Genomic DNA, 24,343 nt, shown 5'->3' on the forward strand with positions numbered 1-24,343 from the left:
AAAAGGTGTGTAGAAAAAATAAAAGGAGGGAGCAGAAGTCCTTGGAGAGTGGGCGGGACCTTAGACAATGATGCAGCTATGGCATCAATGAAAGAAGGGAAACAAGGAGGGAAACACTAAGAAGAGCTCTATCTGCAACCTAGCCCTGGGAAAGTCTCAGGCCACTAGGAATCCCTGAGCAAAGATAAGGAGCGTCAGCTGTGCAGGACTGGTCCACCCTAGCACCCGCCATGCTCAGTCGCAGGCTGGTAGCAGCGAGGAGAGAATGTGGCAGCCGGAAGCTGTCCACCAACTACCCTCCCTCAGCAGGTTCTCTCGGGAGAGTTCTGAGGGGCACAGCTCCATGGCCACACCTTGTAGGGGAGAGTCGGTACTTAGAATATTTTCTATTATGTAGCTCATAGGAAGCACTATGCCAGTTAAAGCTACTGCTATTAGTGTTCAGTGTGTGCTATAATTCACAAAGCTCTTTCACATCTATGGCTTCATTTACTCATCATGATCACCCTGTGCCACAGTCACTCATCACAATTTCATCCCCATTGGACTCATGAGAGGAAGGCTCCAAGAGGTGGTGTGATTTGCCTGAGGCCACACAGCTGGCCAGGGCAGAGGTGAGACTTGACTTTAAGCCCCTGTAGGGCACAGCCCACAGCACCCTTACCTCTGAATCTGCAGCAGCAGTTCAAATGGAGATGAAGATAATACTAAAACTTGTCCTCCATGAGCTGATATTTTTGTGAGATCAACACAAAAATAGATAATTCCTGGAGACTAGCTCATGGAATTACTTCCTATTTCCTAAACACACGGGCACTTTTTCCTCCTTCTGCTCCAGCCCCCCTCCCCCCCCCCCCCCCCAGCCTTTCTCTGTGCTGACTTCTCAGCCTGGAGGGCCCAGACCATTTGTCAAAATTTGTCTGTCTTCTAATGCCTAACCGATTTCTCCATGAGGCAACCCTCCATTCCCAATGGGAATCACTTCACTCCTTCTCTGCGCTGCCATGGGCCACACTTTCTTCCAACGCAATCAACGTTGCTCTGCCCTGTAGTAGAGTTTGTAAGTTCACTGGTCAGCCACCTGCCAGAGACTGAGCAGCTTAAAGGCAACAACCATTCCTCACTCATCTACATGCTTGAGGCCCAATGTCAGTAACAGATGCTCAGTAACCATGTCATACACAAGTAAGTCCACTGATTCTATGGAGCGGGTGGGGAATATAGAAGAGGTGAGAAGTCAACCAGTGAGCACAGTCATCACACCAGTGCAGACACAGAAGATGTCCGAACAGTGTGTGAATGCTCTGACAAAGAGCCACAAGAGGTGGAGGGGGGTGGGGGTGGGGTAGTCACTTAACAGAGGCTAGCATTGAGGTGGACATCTTTCTTGAACTAGAATTTCAAGTTGTATCATTCTATTCTTGTATCCCCAGGGCCTAGCACACAACCAGGCACATGGTAGTTTTCAGTAAAACTTTGGAGGGACAGGCCCAGAGCAGCAGCAACCAAGCCCGGAGCAGCCAGGTCGGGAGCATCCAGGCCCGGAGCGGCCGGGCCCGGTGCAGCCAGGCCTAGAGCAGCCGGGTTGGGAGCAGCCAGGCCCGGAGCAGCAGCAGCCAGGCCGGGATCGGCAGCGGCCAGACCCGGAGCAGCTGGTTGTGGAGCGGACCAGAGCAACAGAGGCCAGGCCCGGAGCAGCCAGGCCCTAAACAGCTTGCTCCTCGCCTGCCCATGCCTCAGGGGTGCCTCTCAGACATGGCTGGAAATTTTGGGGGGAACTTGAGGGTCTGCTGAATTAAGTGATGAAGGCTTAGATCTGGATGTGTTAGTCATTATAGTGCTGGGGTGTTGATCTGTGAGTGCCTTGTGTGGGGTCTGGATGAGGTTGGTTGATCTATTTGGAAGTGTCTTTTGTGTGAAGTGTATCCTTGGGCAAGTGGAGGTATTATTAATTTGAGAAAATGCTAAGTAACTGATTTACTACCTGAAAAATTTAAAGTTCTGAAAGTTTAAGGTCTCTTCCCAAAAAGAGATTTTAAAGCTAACACCTTAATTTTAATGGAGAAAGGGGAGGACAAGCCCTTCCCACCCAGAACAGGTAATCCAATTCCAGCCAGCAGCTATCTTTAAACAATGTGTTCATTTACATTTGAATGGCTACACCTTTTGAAAGCCTAAGGGCAAGTTTACAGGTAAACAAGTTTGCTTCTCAGTTCCTAGGGCAGAAAAAACAAGGTTTAAAATTATTAGATTTTAAAATTTATTCTTAGAAGTGTAAAAGTTTATTAATTTTAAAAAAAAGGAGATTGAAAAACCTGATGAACAATATTAGCTGTTGATTGTAGTAGAGATACGGGAGGGGAGTGGACTGACAGTTCTCAGGGAAAGGGAGAGTGGTGGATGCGGGAAGAGACCGAACATAAACTGTGCACCTATGAATGAGGACAATGGGGGGTGGGGAGGGGGTGGAGGGTGGGGTGGGAACCTGGTGGAGGGGGGAAGAAATGAGGAACCTTTGTAATAATATGAACAATATTGATTTTTTTTTTAATTTAAAAAATTAAATTAAATTAAAAAAATAAAGAATTAGGCCACTTGGCTAAGAATCACAAAAAAAGAAGAAAAAAAAGAAAAAAAAAGACTTTGGAGGGAGGAAGGGAGAGAAGGAGTTTTTCTCATTTGAGTCCAGATCAGTGGCTTTGGACAAGACCCAATACTCCAGTCCAGATGCTGTCTATGGCAGTTCTCAACCAGTGGCATTTTGCCCCAAGAGAAAACATTTGGCAATGTCTCCGGACATTTCTTATTGTCACAGCTGAGAGTGCTACTGACTTATAGTGGCTAGAGATCAGAGACCAGTGCTAAATATCCTGCAATATGCATTCAGCCCTCACATCAAAGAATTATCCAAGGCGAAATGTCAACAGCACCACTGCTGAGAAGCTCTGAAATACACCCAAAGCCACAGCCAGAGGTGGGAAGACTGTGTCAGGGAGGGAGGCTCGCCTGTTCAAAGCGTCCTTGGTTTCTGAAATGGGACTACCTGGGAGTCCACCCTCAGTCAGGGGCTTAGCCTTCAGACCTTTAGGAGGTGACACCGGGAGCTTATCTGGCTTCCTCCCCCCTCTTCCCCTCTCACCCCCGGTCCTTCCCACTAAGCCAGGACACTCGAGAAAATGGATGCTGTCTGTTCCAGGAGCTGCTCAGAGACCCCCTGTACATCGGCCTGAAGCACCCGCGTGTGCGTGGGGAGAAGTACGATGAGCTGCTGGACGAGTTCATGCAGGCCGTGACAGACAAGTAAGTGGCTCATCTGTCCCTTTCGAATGAGGGCTCTTAGGAGATAGTATGACTAAAGTCAACACTGGTTTGGGCAGATCCACAAACAAGAGGCGGTAGTCATGTGCGGTAGTCTCAAACATCCGACTGGACCCCATGTACTCGGAAGTCTCAAAGCCAGATGGCTCACTGTCTGGAAGAAGGTTTGGGAGCAGAGAGGGGAGGGAGAAGGGTGATGGGTGAAGGCCTATGATCTGGAGATAGTTAAGTATCTGGTGTTCCAGGAGGAAAACCTTCTTAGCCTGAGTTCTTCTGGGTTCTCGGCATCATTAGGGATGTTGTGAGTGGTTGTCACTTTCTACCTCCACGTGGGGACCAGGCAGCATTAATAAGTCACCGTGGGCTAAGCCTGTGAGATTTATGAGGTGTCGTCTCTGTATGGTGGTGCATGATATTGGCTCTTCTACCCACTCTTTCCTGCTTCATCTGCCTGCCATCATGGCCACCCGCTCACCCTGCCGAGGCTGGCATACTGCTGGGAGGGAGTTCTGGAAACAGCGCCCCGCACACCCACACTCAGTCTGACAGGCAAGTCAGGCAAGGTAGTGTTTCAGCAACTCAGCAGATCCCTGCAGTCCCACAGGTCCCCTTGTCACTTGAAACCTGCTGACCCCGGAGTGCCCAGGCATGGCACAGCTGGTGTCTTTGGCGAACTGTTCCCTGACCGAGTTCAGCCATTCAAACCAAGCAGTGGCTGGAGAGAGAGCTGCTCCATCCTCTGCAGCCCATGAAGTCGCATTTGGGGTGGGAAGACTGACCCCACCACCACCACCACCACCACCACTTCTAGGTTTGTGACCTTGGGCAAATTACTGAACAACATTTTGTTGTTTTGTGTGTTTTTTATTTTTGTTTCCTAAAATGAGAGAATATGATATTGTAGTTATTTAGGATGAGAATGACCTATGGGGGGGGGGGGAAGGAAATTAGTAATAGAGTATGGGATGTGGGGGCAAAAGTTCCTAATGAAGCAAGAGGGGAAGGTTCTAGTGCTTAGTCTTAGCTGGGAGTACAGATGCCCATCCGAGGGACAGAGGGAAGGCACAGCACTGGGATCCAGAGCCTGTGGAATCCCTATTGGGTGAAGGCAATATTATCTGCTGAGAGTAAAAATGGGGACGGAGGTGGTGGAGGCTTAAGGATAGAGGTGGTAGGAACTGGAATGCCCAGATTGGGGAATTAGAGGAAGATTACTGGGCAGCTCCATGGGCCCCCTTCAGGTTACTCTTCATGAAGTTAATTTGGGCCCGTTTAGCCTATTTCTGTGTTTTTTCTCTAGCCATTTTCAACTGTCTGGATGCTGGAGACAGAGAGTAGGATTTAATCAGTGCTGGGATTTTTGCCTGGCAAAAGAGAGATAGGAATTGGGAGTATATTCAAGGGTGTGATTATTGTGATATGTTGTGAGGTCTAGGCTGGGTAAAAGGGGACATGAGGACACGGTGGAGGAGACAGGTCAGGGACAGCACTATGGTCCCTGGGTGGGAAGTCTTGGTGACACTTAAGAATTATTGAATGGGTACTGTAGGGAAGCATGGGCCTTGGTTGGAAAGCCTGTAAGAAGGAAACTCCAAAAGGTCGGAACCTCCAGAGGAATTGGGTGAAGGCAACTGCCCCACCTTGACTTTTCCAAACAAGTCTGAGCCCCCAGGCATTTACTAGAATCTTTATGCTTAGTCTTTAGATGTCTTTACTTAAAGGATGCTGCGGACACATATGTCTTCTCAAGAATGCTTACCCTCCTGATAATATCTCATAGTTAATTTTAGTTCAAGCTATCCTATATAAGCATAGTATGCAAATTGTCCCCTCGACTGGGAGTTCGACCAGGAGGTGGGGATAACCAGGGGGAGGGAGGGACTACCCAGCCAGCAGCTGGCAGCCACTAGGGACCCTACCAGTGCACGAATATTGTGCACTGAGCCTCTAGTTGTTATAATAAAATCCTAAGACAGGCAAATGAGGCTGTTTGGTTTTTCTAGTCAGGCAGTCCCTTAACCCTCTCTTTCACAAAACCATGTGTCACTCATCATTCATCCCTCACTCGGGGTCTGCTGGTCGGCCCCAACAGGGTACTCGATGGAATGAGCTGGAAAGAAAGAAGATAGTAATCAGAGCATTGTGTGTTTGAAGCTGGGATTATGAGGGAAGTGCTACTATTGAGATGTGACCACCAAAGCAGCTAATTTAAGGGTCAGCTACATCAATCAATAGAGGCATAGCTGTGGGATCCCTTAACACGACCCACGTGGTTCAGGGCCCCTCAGAGTCCAGTTTCTGGAGAAGGCCGCACACTAAAATGAAGAAGCTAGAAAATAGTTAATTTGGGAAAATGGGGCCAGGTGGGAGTCTACCTCTTGGGGAGGACTACTCCATTCTCTGGCCTTTTACCATCCCTTTTATTGAAATTCTAAGACAAAGACATCTCTTAGGCGGGAAATTCCAACAACAGAAAATCAACAAGAATTTACATATGATCAACAAATTCAAGTTGCCTCAACTACCACTATCTCAACTAGAGGATGAGTTAATAGCTTCGACCATTCAGAGCCATCGAGGTTGGCCAGCTCCCTTTACATTTTACTACCAGTGACAATGTTTAGTTTTGGTTTCCGGCACATAGCATCTAGAACAAGGGAGGTGAACATCCACTTAGTTCTCCCCCTTTCAGATCATGCTGAATACTACATTTGGTTCTGGACAAGATGTTTTGAAGATCATAAATCCCCTAAAGTGCCTTTGGAGAACAGCAAGCTTGATGGTGAAGGAATTTAAAGGCTTGGCCTGGTGGGAGAAGACTTAGCAGGAGTCTTCAAACTACGGCCCGTGGGCCACATGCAGCCCCCAGGGGAGTCTGATCCTGCCCGCCAGGTTTTTTGGGCAGTGAGCGCAGCCAAGGTGTTACAGTAGGAATTAGTAGTTCATATAGTCCGGCCCTCCAGCTCTCTGAGGGACCGTGATCTGGCCCCCACTTTAAAAAGTTTGAGGACCCCTGACTTAGGGACTGCTCTGTCCATATCAACAGCATGGTACTTCCTCCAGATATTTGAAAGCTGTTCTTCCAAAAGAGGACTGGACTTGTTTCTGTATCCTCACATGGAGAAAGACCAATTGGTAAAATGCCAAAGGAGGCAGTTTTCAGCTCAGCATAAGTCAAAGCTATCCACAATGCACTGGGCCTTCTGTGAGAATTAGTTCCCTGTCCCAGAAAGAATTCAAGAACATGTTGCATGACTTACTGCTAGTGTTCTTATGAGAGGAAATTTAAACTTCAGATACTCTTTAAGATGCCTTCCCACCCTAGCATTCTATTAAGACCACTTAAGACCCCTGGCTGGCAGGATAGCTATTATTATTCCCACTTCATAGAATAGGAAACCGAGGACCTGAGAGGCCAAGGAACTGTATCAGGCCCCACTGTATCTGGCAGGACAGCATGTTGAACCAGGGTCTGCTGACTCAGAGGCCAGACTGCTTTCTACAATGCTGAATTCCCTGTGGATGACAAGAAGGGAATGGCATGGGCTGTGAGAGCCTCTCTTTTGCTTCCTGTTTCCAAGGGTCACTGCTTATCTAATGAGTAACTAGTCATCCCATGATTCCCCCACAGGGAAGCCTTGTTATTCGTGTGAGAAGGTTACATAAATTAGGATGTAAGAGGCCCTTCAAATCATCATTAAAGTCAGCTTATGGTCTCACAGACACAAGCAGTCCAGGGGTGAACCCTTGGGGAGAGCCATGCGTCAGCCAAGAGGAATGTGTCCTTGACAGCTGGTTGTTTTGAGTTTCTAATAAGCTAACACGGATGTTTGTGGATACTGTAGGTGGGGAAGGAGCTGGTCTCTCCAGGCACTCTGAGGAATATAGTAGCCCCAAGATGGAATGCCTGGCCTTGAGTGAGTCAGCAGCCCCAAAGCCAAATACAATATGTTTTAAGAAAGAACCTTAGGAAACATTGACTCCTACCTTCAACATCCTTGCCTCTTTCCAAACATCCTACTACTAAAAAGCTCCATCTTCTTGCCCCCACCCACTCACCAGGATGTGTTATACGATTTGGGGAGGGTGGGGAAGGGGCTGAAATGAGTCAGTATGGCCCTGGCCGGTGCGGCTGAGTGTTTAGAGTGTCAGGCCTTGAACCAAAGGGTCTCAGGTTGTATTCCTGGCCAAGGGCATATATCTGGGTTGCAGGTTCAATCCCTGGCCCCAGTTAGGGTATGTGCAAGAGGCAGCCAATTGATGTGTCTCTGTCACATCAATCTTTCTCTCTCTCCCACACATACACCTTCCTCCCTCCCTTCCACTCTCTCTAAAAAAAAAAAAAAAAAAAAAAAAAATGGAAAAATATTCTTGGGTGAGGATTAACAACAACAAAGAGTCAGTTACTATCCTGGAGTTTGGTCACTGGGAAGTACCCACCAGAGCAGGGGCATCTCCATGTAAAGCTGCGAACCGAAGCAATAGATAACTGTGAGTGTCCTGCTCACAGCTGAGACAATGCTTGATGTTTCTGTGACAAAGACTAGTTGTTCCATTCTTCCTGCTCTTTCCCTACCATGTGGTGGGACCTGGAGCATTGCACCTGAAGGACAAGTTTCCCCCCGACCCATGGTTCCCACTTACATGGTACATTGTTCAGTTCTGTTACTTATAGTAGAATGGTTGGACATGGTCTGTTGGGTGTGCACCTAGAGCTCAGGCCTGTCTGATACCGGGCCTGGGTTGGACTGGAATTTGATGTCAGCAGCAGCTTCAGCCTTTTAGTAGACCAGAAAGGAAACTACCTCCTTTCTCTCTAACACCCCAAGCCCTAAAGAGAGAGATTGCTAAGCTGTTGAGATAAAAGTCATAAAGAAGAAGGGAAATTATAGTTTTTGTTTTTTAAAAAAATTACTTCTATTTTAAGTCATCTGCTTTTTAGCTCCAGGAAAATTTCTTCTTTTTGAGTCCCTTCATCTTTCTATCTCTGGATAAATTATCTCTAATGTGCAGTGATTATGTGGGAGAAGAGTAGAATTTTTTCCTTTCAACTTGAATATATCCCTGTATTTTGCATGAAGGAGAGATTTCCCATATTTCCATCAGAGTAATATGCTTGCTTTAATTCTTAAGCATAAGTGAACATGATTAAAAAAAAAACATGCTGAATTACTTATGAAGAATACACTGAAAGCTATTTTAAATGTGTTTTAATTTGTAAGATTTTACTTATTGAGAAATTGCTTGTTATGTTTATTTTTATCATCTAGTGGTAAAGGCATTCTTAAGAACTTGTAAGTACTTAAGAACAGAATGAAAGAATACATTGAATAACCATCCTGCCCTTCCTTTAGTGTAATATAATAAAACTCTGAAACTAAGACTTACTTTCAGTGCATTGTTTTAAAGATAACAAATAGCTATTTCAAAAACTTGTTTAATCCATAAATGAAGACATATTACTGTCAATTTTTTAAATCAATATGAGCCCAGCTGGTGTGGGTAAGTGGATTGAGCATTGTTCCATGCACCAAGAGGTTGCTGATTCAATTCCTAGTAGGGTTTCTCTCCCATCAATGTTTCTACTTCTCTTTTCCTCTTTTTAAAGCTAATAAAAAATATTTTTAAAAAATTAATATGGACATTACTGAGCATCTGTTGTATACAAGACACTGCCAGGCACAGTCAGCAAGCCACAAAGAAATAAACAGTCCCACCCTGAAGCTTTTCATTTCAAGATGTTGTTATGGATCTAGTGGAGTTGAGAACTGACTGACCTCTAAGCTTTCGTAGCCTCTGAGTCTCTACATAAACCTGGAGCTCAAGAAGAGTTCTAGGAGGGAAATAGAAAGTTGGGACTTGCCAGCATCGATGATATTTAGAGTGAAGGCAATGACGAGTTTGGCTAGGGAAAGAGAATAGAGCATGAAGAGACTGTGGCTCCCCACCATTTTCTTACCCATGCCCTATGGACAACTGCAAGTCAGAGTACTCACATAATTTAGGCTCGAATCTGAATAAGCAACAGGAGAAAGAACACATTCCATACAGATGATACACAGTGAGAAAAGCAAGGACACAGGAAAGGCAAGGATATGCAGAGATGCTGCGAGATTGGCCAGACTAGAGACAAATCTGTATTGGTTCAAAATAAGGTTAAGTAGTGGGGAGCAGGCTATGGTAGGCTTTAAAACCCAGGCAGAGGGTCTTTATTATCAGAGCTCAAAAGTAGAAAGGGCTCTGGCCATCTAACCCAGGGGTCTGTAAACCAAGCTTCTGAGAGCACCAGGCATTTACAGAGGTGCATTGGGGGTACTAAAAATGAAGTATTTCCCACCTAACCATATAAGACTGAAACTGCTTGAGAAACATCTTATTGTTTTTTCATGGCGTCTGTATCGGGGTTCTGGCAGGGAATCTAGTGTTGAGGCCTCTACAAGGCAGGACGTTGGAATTGAGATTCTTGCAGAAATCTTGGAGCTTCAAACGGCTGCCCTCCCAAGAAGAAGAAACAAGCTCTGCTCCCCAAGGAAATGACAAGGAACTTGTGCGAGGAAATGTTTCTTGGACAAAACCAAAACCAAACCTTCACCACATGTAAATTTAAAGTCCACATTTACAGTACACACCTGGTGCAAAAAAACCCCAGGTTCAGAAGTGAGTATAAACTGTTGTCCCCTCCCAGTGGATGGCTGAAGCGCCGGGCAGAGGAAAAGCATAACTCCCCTGTGGGGGCACCCCCACACCCATGCTGTGAAATTCCTGGAGCGGAAAACAATGCTCCAAGGAAAATAAAGTCTTGATTCACGGAAACAGTTCACAGGGTGGGAAAAGCAGATAGAACAATTAGAACCCCAAGAAAAAGAAATACTCTGAGAAAGATTGTAAAGCAGCAATAGTTAAATGTATGAAAGAGATGTTTTTCTAGGAAGGAAGTAATAAGGAAAGTACCCTTATTACACTGTGGAAAGAAAATGTCAGGCAGACTTTAAAAAGAACCAGCTGAGACTTCTGAAGTGAGGAGTGGTCATGGAAACCCAGCAGGGTGCAGGAGTGGGAGGGCAGGACACCCTCAGAAAACCCAAAACCTCCCCAAACTCCTGCCTACAGGTGTTTACGGGACACCCTCCATTTCTGCTCCCAATTATCCAAAAAGGAACTGGGACTCTAAGATGTTTCACTAAGAAAGAGCCTTGTGAGCTGTTGTTGACGGGACAGCATTTCCTGCGGGGGGGGGGGGGGGGGGGGGGGGGGAAAGGGGTTGGATAAGACTGGAATCCCGCCAAAACCGGTTTGGCTCAGTGGTAGAGCGTCGGTCTGTGGACTGAAAGGTCACAGGTTCGATTCCGGTCAGGGGCATGTACATTGGTTGCGGGCACATCTCCAATGTTTCTCTCTCATCGACGTTTCTAGACATTTCTAGCTCTCTATCCATCTTTCTTCCTCTCTTTAAAAAATCAATAAAATATATTTAAAAAAAAAAAAAAAAAAAAAGAGACTGGAATCCTTACATCCCAGCGTCAGACAGTCAGGGGCCTCTTATTTCCTCCGTTTCTCAATTTCTCCGTATCCTGTTCATTGAAACACATGCATACGCAGTCTCATCTTATTCGGCATTCATTTTTGTAGGCTTAACGAGATTGGTTTTTAATAAAGTTGGGTAATTAGAAAAAAATTCCCGAAAACAAATGATCCATCAAGATAAGTTATGAAAAGAAAAAAATACACCAGACTGTTCACAGTGATTATAGTTGAGGCGTGAGATTGTCAGGAGGTTTTGCTTTCCAGACCATTCATTTCTATAATGTGTAATTGTTTGTGAGCAAGCATTTCTTTTGCAATTAAAAAAATAATGGATTTTTTTTATTATGAGTTAAGCAGCATTCTTTACTAAAGACAATTGTTCCTTGCATTAAAAAATAATTTAAAAAATAAGCAAGCATTCCACCGTTCACTCTCTGGTGAATTGAGTATTGAGCTGACCATGGGTCTTACAGACAACAAAGAAACTCACAGACATGCACTTATTAGATACAATAATTCTATTAAGTAGGTACAATAATTGTTCTATCCCACAAAATAGAAGTTCCAGAAAGGGATCTTTGTCTACCAGTCACTGTTATTTCATCTCAAGTACCCAAAACAATGCCTAATGCAGTGTGGATTCTCCACAAATACTGAATGAATGAATGAATGAATGAATGCTTTACAGATGAGGAAACTGAGGTACAGAGAGATTAGGGAACTTGTCCAAGGTCACACCTATAGCAAATGATGGAGCTAAGCTGTGAGTCCAGGTGGTATAACTCCAGAAACCACCCTATACACTCTCTCTTTCTGCTCTTTTAACATGAAAGCAAAGTTCAACGTATTCTAGACACCTTCTTGATACAAGGAAGATAAGTGAGAAGGTCTGTGGAAACTATCCTAATCAGCATACTCCTGTTTTCTCTCTCTAGTTTGTTCTAGGGCAGACTCAGTGCCCCTCCCTGCTTCTCCATCAAAGGGACTCTGGAGGAACCAGCCATCAACTCCCATTTTTAAAACTCTAGCTATTGGCAGTGAGGAAAGCATCTTTTTTTTTTTTTTATTAAGATACTAGAGGCCAGATGCACAAATTTGTGCACCAGTAGGGTCCCTTGGCCTGGCTGGCAACTGGTTGTTCAGTCACATGGGCTTTTATATATATAGATAGTAGATATATGACTTTGTGTAAGTTTATGGTATACACATGTTGATTTGATACATTAACATATTGCCATATGAGTACCACCATAGCACTACATAACACCTCTATCATCCTCTATCATGTCACATAATTATAATTTCTTTTTTGTGGTGGAAAAAGTCACCAGCATCTGGGTCAGTTGGCTGGCATTCCTGGTTCCTACTTTTTTAAATATATCAATATATAGGACACCCTCAGAAAACCCAAAACCTCCCCAATCATTGATCAGCTGCCTCCTGCACCTTTGCTTCTGGGGACTGAGCCTGAAACCTGGGCATGTGTCTCTTTTTCCTAGTGATTTTCTCATCTGACTGTGCAGAAATAGTTTTCTGTCTCAGTTTCCTTACCTCTAAAGTGAAGGAATTGGATCAAATGGACAGGTGTTTCTTGCTCAGGTATTTTAAAACTGTGATATCTGCGTCCTAGGGAGGACCAGGTGGGGAATGAGGTAAGATGCAGATTGACTAGCAGAAGATATTCCTAAAATTCAGTGTACATAAAAATACTGACCAGTGACCGTCTCTGCTAAGAAGGATTTAAAATGTGAATGCTCTCTTGAAATATTACATTCAAGGCTTAGAGTAAAATTTTGAAAATTTCTTTGTAGCCTGAATGCCATAGCTTGGGGGTTAGCTCCGACCTCAGAAAGGGAAGTGCAGGAGGCAGCTGATCAATGATTCTCTCTCATCACTGATGTGTCTATCCCTCTTTTCCTCTCCTTTCCTCTCTGAAATCAATACAAATATAAATTTTTAAAAAAAAGGAGGAACAAAGAGTGCCAGCCAACTGGTCCAGATGCTGGCGACTTTTTCCACCACAAAAAAAGAAATTATAATTATGTGACATGATAGAGGTGTTAGCTAATGCTATGGTGGTACTCATGCTCAAAGATTTACTGCTGGGTCTGTGTAGACTGAACACACATCTAGTTAACTGCTCTTCCTGTGATGTCGATCAAGGCTGGTGTGGGGGGAAAGGTGGTCAAAGGGACTGGGGCATTTGGTTGGGTTTAAAAGTCATGGTCATCTGCCCAGGAAAAAGCTAGCAACTCACTTTTACAGAGCCTCTACTCCATGCCAGGTGCTTTACATTTCATTATTACAGCAACCCTCAGAGATCAAGCATTGAAGCATTGAAGCTCAGAAGGGTTAAGCAACTTGTCCAAAATCACCCAGCTAGAGATTGGAAGCATTGAGACTCACCAGAAACCCATCTAACTCCAGAGCCTGAGGTTGTTTACCACGGACCCTCGGCTGCCTGCTCTACCACCCGGCCCTCCCCACAGTGGCCTCATCTGTGATGGATTGAATCCTTGAGGGCAAAGGAAATGGCTCAAGCGGTTGTGATACAAAGATGCTTTGGCATTGTGGCCTCTGGAAAGGAGAGTGCAGCTCCACGGAGTGACATCCAATGGGATGTGTGCCACTGGGCACAACTGGTGGGACTATTCTCTGCCATTCATTCATTCATGCTCTCTTATATTCAATATCTAGGGAGCTGGCAAGGATAGGGCCTGGGCATACAGCAGCCTGTCTGCTTGGTGTTTTAACATGGGTGTCTGAAGCTGACTTGCCCAGAGGGAAGGAAAGGCATCTGGTAAAGCTCTTTCTTTAGTTGTCCTGACACCCATGGTGAGCAAGACACACCCCACCCTCCAATGCCTGCCTCCTGCCTGCTTTGATCTAGTCTGTCACCCAACCTGACTCACTCTTCCACTTTCTTCCCCTCCATGGCTTGAGCTCATTTTGGTCCCAAAAGCCCACACACACAGACTGGGTTTTCTGACTTTATTGTCTTTCACCCCTAGACTCACTGTCATAATTCAAGGTGGGATTTAGCCCAGTCTGTGAGTGAGGGGCAGTTTAGACTCTGGGGGAGGTTGAGGCATGACTGTGTGACCGACTGTATGGTGCAAATGCTCAGGTAGAGCAGCTGAACAGAAAGGTCTGAATGGACCGAGCTCATCAGAGAAGCGTCACAGAAGACATCATGGGCCTCGTGACATGTCAAATGCTGCCGCTCCCAAACCAGCTGGTGGGCTGGTGGCTGGGAAACATGCACAGGCTTTATGAGCACAAAGTTGAGGAGTGAGTTGCTGTGTCCTAGAGAAAAAACTCAGCACTGGCCTCTGACCTTTGAGAGGTCAGGGGTCAGCATGTCAGCCACCATCCGCTTCCCAGCACTGGGATTTCTGGCGCCATTTGCGTGCTTGCCCAGGAACTCAGACAAACAGGGAGATTGGGGAGGAAATCCAAATTGTTCCTGAAGTGGTTTCTGTCTGGCCGGGGATCACGTCAGAACAGTGACTGAGGAATGGCCACATTATTCTGGGATTTTTGCTTAGAAATTGCTGCTTCCTGTGACTGTCGTATTACGTGATGGGAGTTTTCCCCATTGGGCCAGAATGCCAGTCACAGGAGCCCGCCAGTCTGGCTGCAGGAGCTGAGCTCACAGGGCTCCAGTGAGGGACCTGGGAAGGAAGGGCCTTGGGCTTCCACCCTCACTCCCCACCCCCTGCAGGAATCCCTTCCTCAACTTCTTTGTCAAGTGGAACCTCAGGGACCACAGCATCATTTCAGGGACTGGCAGCCCCTTCCCATCCCGTGTCCAAAATCTCTGCCTTATGGGCACCAAAATGTGTGTCCCTCTGATGTCCTCCTGTCAGCTCTGCTGTTTCCAAGGCCAGTAAACAGAGCACTCCACCACCTTTTTGAAGATAATGATTATCCTTCATTCCACTTGGCGTTGTCTTTTTCGGTCTCAATATTCCCACTGTCAATTAGATCATTCACTTTTCTATTCTTTGCTTGTTAGGAAATTTTAGATTGTTGTGCTTCATAGTCCAATAAGATGGTCATAATATATGCTTTCTTTTTTGTTGTAAAATATTTGTGGACGTGAATAGTGAAATGTTTTTATTGTAAGAAAAGGAAACTCACTAAAGGCAAACCAAGAAAAGAATGGCTTGAGGTGATTATAAGAAAAATAAATCTTATGGAATAAAAAAATATATATTCCCACTGTCTCAAATCCATGGTTTAAGGTTTCCTCACCTACAGAACAGTTCCCTGTCATCCCTGTGGATGTCTTCTAGCCCCGCCCCCAGCAGCCCGACTCCCTCCCTCATACTTGTCCATGGTGGAGCTGGGCATGAGGGCTCCACTTCCTTCCCTCCACCAGCCTGGGAGGTCCTAATAAGAGGGACCATGTCTTCTACACATTCTAACTGGACTCTGGCTCTCACCTCCTCCCATCTCCTTAGGCTCACCTCATCCTTACTCACCTCTATCCATACTCCATTATCTGCATCTTACCTCATTACCATACTCCATTATCTCCGTAGGCACGCTTCCCATCTCAAAAATGAATCCATCCTCAGTCCCACATCCCCCAGTGGCTGTCACCCTCCCTCTACTTCAGAGAAAAGCTTCTTGAAATTCAATGGCATTTCCTCCCCTTTCATTCCCCCTACAGGCCCCTGCAGAATAACTCCCTCCCCACCACTCCACTTCTAAATGCCAACTCCCACAGACACTTCGAGATCCCTGTTTCTCAGGACATCTCAGCAGCCCCTGACACGCCTGCTCTGCCCACCCACCTTTTACCTGGCCAGTTCCCCTGCTCGCTTTCCCTTGCTGGACTTCCATCCTCCGCCCCCTCTGCTCTTTGGACGTAGGTGTGCCCCAGGGTTCTGTCCTTGGCCCCGCTCCCTGCTCGCTGCACATGCTCAGCCTGAGACCTTCATCCAGGCCCATGACGGATGGCTCCCCATGCCCTGAACTCCACGTTCCTTTCTGCTGAGCTTCATGGAGTCTTCTACTTATAAGCATATCCCCCAGGCATCTCGGCTCCTCAGGCTCAGCACATGCCAAGTCTGTCTTACCAAGTCAGCTTGCCTGTCCTTTCCCATCTCTAATCCTGGGCTCCTCCTCCTCCTCCTTCTTCCACATCTGGCCATTATGAAAGCCTGCCCTTAATAATCATTGCCCCCATGGTCTCAGTGCCTACAGTATACCAGGCTTTTATAGATATCATCTCATTTTATTCTCACAACAGGACTGCAAGGTATTATTTTCCTATTCTTTTATCAGAGAAAACTGAAATTTGGATTCAAATTTGAATTCATTCAGTAAGTGAGGGAGCCAGACCCTCTCCTCCTGCTCTGTGCCCATTGCCTCAAGGATTTCATGATCTCTCACTGGGGTGGCACACATACCTCCTGGTCTCCACTATGCCCTGCCGCTGTCCATCGCATCAGCCACCTGCTGCCCAAATGAACTTCCTAAAACACAGGCCTTCCCAAAGCCTCTCAGGGGGCCCCATTGCCCTCCAGGCTACCTAGGCTCTTTACACAGGCTGGCCCCAGGCTCCACCAGCCTCATCTCTCCCCACTTCCCCTTCTTCACACTCCTCTCCCAAGCCTGACTCTACTGATTTTCTCACAGCTCCAAGAAGGCCCCCTGGTCTCATTCCACATGCATCTGCTGTTCCCTCTGCCTGAGGTGCCCTTCTCCTGCCTCAACACCCCCCCTTACACACACACACACACACACACACACACACACACACACACACAATCTGTCCAAGCCGCACCTGGGTCTCCTAAGCCGTGAAGCCCTCACTGCCTTCCCCCGCAGCAGACCTGCCTGTGTCTTTGAAGCCTCCCACACATATCTTTTTTATGAGCCTTGCCACAGTATGTTGCAGCTGCTTTTGCATTTTCTTGTGCCCCGGACTGTGAGATTCTTGTGTTTGCCTTTGTAGCCCGGAGGTAAGACAGTCCCTTATTCACGGTGGACACTTAGGAATGCTTGCTGAACTGATGTTTTATGTCTTGCCTAAGATAGTTCCTGATACAAAGAGGGTGCCCTGCCGTATACATTTCTTAACTACTTAAAACAGAAATGTCAATAAATAATGGCGATGCAGTGCGATATGTGCGATTACAGAGGTGTGTGCAGGGTAGCACGGCAGCCCAGAGGAGAGAATTGCTGCTACCCAGAGGGTAGAGAGAGTGATGGGTCAGAGAAACTTTCCTAGAAGAGGTGACACTTGGGCGTGGACTCACAGTTGGCCTGGTGAGAGGAGCCTTCTAGGCACTTGAGGAAACCGTGGAGCTGGGCAAGGGCCCACAGAGGCGGGGAAGCAGCAGCATATGCCAAGGATGTTGGAAGGCACGGGCAGGGGATGAGCATTGAAGTTGGAGCCAAAGTGAACACCTCCTGAAGAGTGTGGAGGTTTTTTAAATATATTTTTATTGATTTCAGAGAGGAAGAAAGAGGGAGAGAGAGATAGAAACATTCACAATGAGAGAGAATCATGGATCAGCTGCCTCCTGCAAGTCCCCCACTGGGGATCGAGCCCACAACCTGGGCATGTGCCCTTGACCAGAATCAAACCTGGGACCTTTCAGTTTGCAGGCCAACATTCTATGCACTGAGCCAAATCAGCTAGGGCAACCTGAGAAGTTTGGGCATAATCCCAGAGGAAGTGAGAGCCCTGTAAGGACTGGGAGAAAATAAGTGGCCTGCACAGGTCTGTGTTTAGAAAGACAGGGAGGATGGATTGGGGGAGGGGAATAAACCCGGAGGCAGTGAGATCAGTTATTACAAGATCCTGGCCAGAGTGGCGATTGCAGTGTTCCCTGGGAGAGGTGGCCTAGCTCTGGATCCACCCCACCCCACCTGGTAAAATCGTTTCTGAAAGGGTCGTGTCTCTCCAAGTTTGCTCCAGCACAGGTGGGGAGGATGGCACCCAGAAGGTAAGGTCTCTGGTTAAATAAGCTTAGAAAATGCTGGGTTAACTGGTTTCTTAATGCAGGACTTTTCAGAGCCTTTAATATGCATTGCATATATTGTATGTAACTTTCAGAGTTTCCCTAATGGCGTTAGCCACGAAAACGCTTTCTGAGAGCATCTAAAGGAACTCACGTTTAATGGAGTATGCAAAGTAGAAACAAAGACCAGAGTTCTATGATTCTCTGCTCTAGTTCCTGGGAGGAAAACATAAATAAACGCAATCGCTTTGCATCGGGTAAAGACCGATGCTCTCAATGAGCCCTGAGCCCTGGGAGTCGGGGATGTGTGTTTGTCGCTGGGGGCAGAGTGGGCTCCCATGGAAATTCGAGTGGTGCTTTTTAGTCATTCTGTTTGGACACAGGCTCCTCCCAGGTGCCTTGTGTTTGTTCAGGCCTGAAAGAGGTCAGGCCCAGGTGTTTGAAAGAATGGCAGGTCCTGACCTGTGGAAAGAGAAACCAGGCGGGCAGCTGCTGGAATGCTTTGCTCTCACACATCCCCTCACGCAGCTTACGGTTGGCTGGCTGGAGGAAGGATGGGGCAGCCACCTCAGAGTCTCCTCACCCGGGGGCAGGTGCCCAGGAGACCTGGTCACATTGTCACACACAGCTCACCGGGGCTCCCAGGCACGGTGCTGGGGGGGGGGGAAACACACACCCAGCGACAGCCTGGAGTCTCTCAGTGAGCCCTGGCCTTGGAATGCCTTTCTTGGCCGCGCCAAGGCCATTTCCCCGCTGAGTCCCCAGGGTCGAGAAATCCGGTCAGCTCAGTGTGTGGCTGTGGAGGCGCCTCTGTCTCTGTGGCAGGAATCCTCCCCTGCAAACGCATCAGATGTTCCTAAGCCCCTGCCAGGCCGCGCAGAGCGAAGAGTTGAAAAGTGCAGAAGGGGACAGATAAGCAGGAGCCTCCCTTGGCCTTGGGCAGGCAAGAATGTCAGCAGTAGCTGCCAGCACTGAAATCGGGAAACTGCCCAGAGCCCTGAGGAGGGGCCTACACGGGGTCCCCTCCGAGGGGCTCCTGCCACTGCAGCCGCACCCCCGGGAGGGTGGCTGCCTCTGCCGGGCCAGGGCACTCCGCTGAGCTGGTGAGTCTCAGCTCAGAAAGGACCCTACAGTACTGACTCAGGATTCCCCTGTCACGTGTTGTTCTTACTCGGGATCGTCAGCAATCCCTACGTGGGACTTGTAGAAATGTCTGAGTGAAGCTCCTAGTAGATCTACTCCAACCCTGTACTAAGTATCCCGCGCTGCTCCACCAACACTCTCCGAGCAGGACACTAAGACCCAGAGAGAGGGGACCCAGCACTTATGTCAGCGACAGAGGGAAAAGGCAATTGTCCTCTCTCCCAGGCAGTGTTTTCTTCATCACATGGCACTTCCTTATCTCTTACAAATTCACATCGCCATTAAAACCAAACTAAGGTTAAGTTTACAGTGGGATAGAGCCAGCTTCAGATTCCAGCCCCACCACTTTCTAACTGCAATGGAATCAGTAACCCCTGGGCAACAGCTCAGGACTCCTCCAACATAGCAGCTACTTCATAAGGTCACGTGAGGGTCAATTGAGATAACAAGGGAAGAGTTCAGGGAGATGCCCCCCAGGTAATCAACACTCAGTGAAGTTTAGCTATTTTTGTTACTGTTTTTGTCAGTGAGAAGTTAATGAGTCCATGTAAGGCAATTATAATTAACATTTAAATTGGCATTATGCTGAAAGCTCATTATCTGTATTTGAATGTCCATAGATGAATTGAGAAAAAAGAATTTTTTTTTCCCCACCAAAGCCATTTACATTTTCACTTTGAAATTTTGTTTTTGGACTTAATTGGCTTTTGGTTAGTTAGTTTCACAAGTTGGAAGACAGACTCACAACACTAAATTTTCAGCAGCTCCTTTATGTATACCCTTTCCTAAAGCATCAATAGATGCTTTTGGATGAATGGACGGATGGTTGGATGGACCGACAGATGTACACGTGGACAGATGGGTGATGCTAAGAGAGCAATTGAAGCACCACCCTTGATTCAGACTAGCGAGTGGTCTGGCTTAATGAAAAGCCTTGAGGGGGGAGGGGGGACAAGAGGCTGGGAGACATTGGTGAAGGGCCAAAGGTCTCAGTGGAGACAAAGAACAGGGGTAATGGAAGTGAGGGAGGTGGAAGTGAATCATCCATCTTGGAGAACATCATGCTGAGTGAAATAAGCCAGTCAATGAAAGAGAAACACCACATGACCTCACTCATTTAAGTATAATAAAGAACATTATAAACTGATGAACCAAAAGATAGATATAGAGACAGTAAAGCAACAGGCAGACTGTCAAATTACAGCAGGGAGGGGAGGGAGATATAGGAGAGATAAGAGATCAACCGAAGGACTTGTATACATGCATATAAGTACAACCAATGGACACAAAACTCTGGGGGGAGAGGGTATGTATGGGGGGGAGGGTAATGGTAAAATATGTACACAGATAATAATTTAATTAAAAAAAAAGATTTAGAGACAATTTAAAAAAAAAAGAATCATCCATCTTATATAAAAACTGCTGCTTGACATTTTAACCCTGCTATTTTGGCTTCTGTAAATGCTTACTTGCTTAAATAATCTAACCTAATAATAGAGTAATATGCAAATTAACCATTACTCCAAGGCACAAGCCACACCTACCCACCAATCAGAGCAGGTATGCAAATTAACCCAACAAAGATGGTGGTTAATTTGCATACACAGAGGGAGGGCGGAGTGAATACTGAAGAAAGCATAGAAGGAAGAGGGAGGGAAAGTGGAAAGCAAGGGGACTGCGGGTGCTGGAGGGAAAGCACTGGCAGGGCGTTTGGGGTGGGGCAGGGCGAAGTGGCCCCAGAGGCGGTGGCAGCCGGTGCAGTGGGCACAGCAGGTCGGGCGTGTGGGGTGAGGCGCATAGCGGTGGTGGCAGTACATGTGGCCAGAGACAGTGGCGGTGAGGGCCATGGGCGTGGTGGGCATGCCCTGCCCCACCCTGCCATGCTCGGGTGGGGAGAGCAGGAGAGGAGGCGGTAGCTGGAGGGAAGCCCACTGGAAGTCTTGCAGGGATAATTCTGCAACAGGTGCCTAGTAAAGAAATAAGACTACTCCCATCCAGAAAGAACATAAACCTCCCCTGGAAAAAGTTATCAGTGCTGGTGCCAGGCCAGGCCTGTGGTTGAGGTCTCAAAGCCCCAGCACATAGCCTCTTTAAGACCTTGCAAAGGGGACCGGAAAACCCCATATTTGGGAGACAAAGAGGATAAAAAGATATAAATAGGGAAACTTCCTTCAGGTTTTTGGCCCAGAATTTAAGAGAGATTTTCCCCTGAGCCTGCATGTAGTAGTAATAGTAATAGTAATAGTAATAATAATAATAATAATAATAATAATAATAAATGTAACTCCATCTCTCTAAGCGTTGCTTGGTTCTTCTCTGGTTTTTCTGTAACAGAAGGAGAGGCTGAGCTCAGAGACTGAGACGGGCAGTGTGAGATGCTAGAGCAGGACTGGTTTCTGGTGAGGAAAGGAAGGGGAGCAGCCATGGGGAGGGTGTCCAAGATGAATAGGGTTGTGGAGTCCCAGCAGGTCTAGGAATGCCGTCTAGGTTATTGGATGGGTGAGTCACATAGCCTTTTGTGCAGTCCCGAGTTAGGGTTAAAGCATCCTGAATTAATGAAGGTTTACTCAATATCTCAGCATATTGCTCCCTGGGAGGTTCTCTTACATAAAACTGAGTGTAACATGAAAGAGTAATAACAGTGCGCTGAACAGAAGTGCTTATTTATAACTCTCGCCTTATTTTTACCTCCAAGGGGTGCTATTTAAAGGTCGTGTGTGTGTGTGTGTGTGTGTGTGTGTGTGAGAGAGAGAGAGAGAGAGAGAGAGAGAGAGAGAGACAGAGAGACAGAGAGACAGAGAGACAGAGAGGGAGAAAGGAGGCCATGTACCACATTCTTTTGTTGTCTGACCTTTTCAGCATTTAGCTCCAGGCCAATTGTGGAGTTACACAGGGAGTCTTGTGAGGATTATATATAGAAAATGTCACCAACAACCAAAGACATTCTGTTCCCCCTCCCGACTCAAATACTTGAAATTCACACCCTCAACAAAAATTCACAGTAAATTTTGGCTTGGCAAGCACAGCACTGTATTTGTGTACAAGAAGTCTTATGTATCATTTCTCTTCATCATATAGGAAGGGAGCTGGAGGTGGGTCAGGAGACACAGCGAGCCCCCACTCCTACCCCCGTCAGCACTTGCTCTGTGACTGTAAATACGAATTGTGGCCTGGATGACACATGTATTTAGCACTTTGTAATTTAAAGTAACCTTCAGGTATGGAGTTCGATTCCAGGCAAGGCCATGTACCTCAGTTGCAGGCTCAATCTGCCTCTCTCACATTGATGTTTCTTTCTCTTTCTGTCTCTCTCCCCTCCCTTCCACTCTTTCTAAAAATCAATGGGAAGAATATCCCCAGGTGAGGATTAACAAAATAAAATAAAAATAACAAAAGCCACCTTCAGCTTTTAGTTCTCAAAACAGCCCACAGAAATTGACCAAGGCAGATATTACTGTGCTCACTGACAGATGGGGAAACCGAGGCAGAATAGAAAAGTGACGTTACTTGTGCAAGATCACTCAGCTGTATGTGGCACAGCCAGGTCAAGTCCACAAGCCTAGTAACCTCGGCCCAGAGCTCTTAGCCCTGGACGGTGGCAGTTACTGCCCCTCCATTTCTGCCCCTGTAAGATGAACCCGCCTCCCGATCCCCCACCAACAGCCCTAACTCACTAAGGTTCTGGAAGGACCGTGGTAGGAGCAAATATTTGCATTTCTACCGTACATGGTGTCATGCACAAAAGTATGAGTTTGCAAAAAATGTTTTATGGGCCATTTCCGTGGCAGTCAACCCCTCATAGCCACCAGCCTCGTCAAAGACAGATGTCCCCCACAGCACAGGAAGCCCACACAGAAGTGTGCACCCCTCCCACCTTTTCAGCAAGGTCATAAATCACTCCTTGCTGATCAATTGAGGCATTTTTTTCTCAAATGAACATGACCTCAGATACTATTCGTCACAAATTGTCCCATGAGATGAAGTCTTTTTATTTGTTTGGTCCATGGATTGAGTGATTTTTAATAAGTCATATCACTCTTGCTTCTGGAAAGACACAATACAACAAAACTGCCCAAACCAGGGTCAAAGGGCAAGAATGAGTCTGGGGGAGGTGCGTACAGAAAGCCCAAGCTGAGGGAACCCACTGCCAAAGAGGAGAAATCTTAGCTCTCACCTTTCTCATCCATAATGGGGCAGGCAGAGCCAGGAGTCCAGGAGCCAGCCAGGTGGCAAAGACCCCAGTTGAACGAGCCATGCCACACTGGAGCCTCCACCCCCAGTGCAGGCTGGGGAATGCTAGGGATCAGCCCCAAGAGGCAGTCACACGTTCTTTCCTTTTCCTCTCCACAGGTTTGGAATAAATTGCCTCATCCAGTTTGAAGATTTTGCCAATGCCAACGCCTTCCGCCTGCTCAACAAGTACCGCCATAAGTACTGCATGTTCAACGATGACATCCAAGGTAGGTCTTCACCCCACCCGACAAAGCCCCCGAGGACGAACGCCTTCTCACAAGGCTGTCCTGGATGCCAAAGAGGGGGCACCTGGTAGCTGGTTTGCTGCCAACAACTGTTAAAGAAAGAGCATTAGACTTGCTATCAACTCCCACGTGGCTAATTCTTAGCTCTGTGACCTCAAAGAAGTCTCTTAAGTTTGTTAAGCCTCAGATTCCTCATCTATAAAATGGAGATCATTGCTACTTCAGAGGAAAGTAAAAATTATATAATTTAATATCTGATATTAATAACTTAATAAATACTAAGCAACACTGTCATTTCCTAGCTACTTGAACTTGAGCAGATCGAGTCTCTTGGGATGGGCCTTGGAACAGTTTCATCATCTGTTCAATGGAGATAATAACTGCCTTGGAAGATTATTGTAAACATTTAAAGAGCTAATATAATGGAAAGTACCAGCGCTTAAGACTGCCATAACAATGGTCTTCCCCAGCCACAATAACTTGCTCTTGGATTTTCCAAAACACAAGATGTATTCCTGTTAGGGAATCAGAGCAATCCTCCTCATATCTTGGCTGGAACGTATACTCCTCAGAATGGTGGCCCTGAAAGACATCAGCCCCAGGGAACTCCAAAAGCCAAGGAGCGGGAAGCATCTTCGAGTTCAGGTTCAACTTGGTCACCTGTTCTGTGGACCAGAAATACCTGAAGGCCCTTGTTTCTTGCTGTGGAGATGCCAGTATGTGAACCCGGAGTGGAAGGGGTGGTCCCTCTGGGATTATCTCTCCCCATCCAGGCGTTCCCAGTAAGGAGCTTTGTAAGCCATTCCTAGGACTTTATACAGCCTCGATGCCATGTGGGGTATTTATTTCTTATTGCTTTTGGTGGGGCCCAGGTGTTGATCTTGGGGAGTAAAAGGTTGG

General features: G+C 46.7%; 1 protein-coding gene across 7 annotated transcripts in view; it reads left to right on the forward strand.

Annotated features, from left to right (window-relative positions):
* Nucleotides 1–24,343, forward strand: part of ME3 (malic enzyme 3) — a 167,019-nt gene that overhangs the window by 124,998 nt on the left and 17,678 nt on the right. For all 7 annotated transcript variants that reach the window (XM_084895217.1, XM_084895218.1, XM_084895220.1 and 4 more), the window contains exons 7-8: nucleotides 3,197–3,300; nucleotides 23,316–23,425. In XM_084895217.1, the coding sequence (XP_084751343.1) occupies nucleotides 3,197–3,300; nucleotides 23,316–23,425 (214 nt within the window). The remainder of the gene's footprint in view (nucleotides 1–3,196; nucleotides 3,301–23,315; nucleotides 23,426–24,343) is intronic.

The sequence above is a fragment of the Pipistrellus hanaki genome, assembly GCF_964339955.1.
Source record: "Pipistrellus hanaki genome assembly, chromosome: 9".
Taxonomy (NCBI): domain Eukaryota; kingdom Metazoa; phylum Chordata; class Mammalia; order Chiroptera; family Vespertilionidae; genus Pipistrellus; species Pipistrellus hanaki.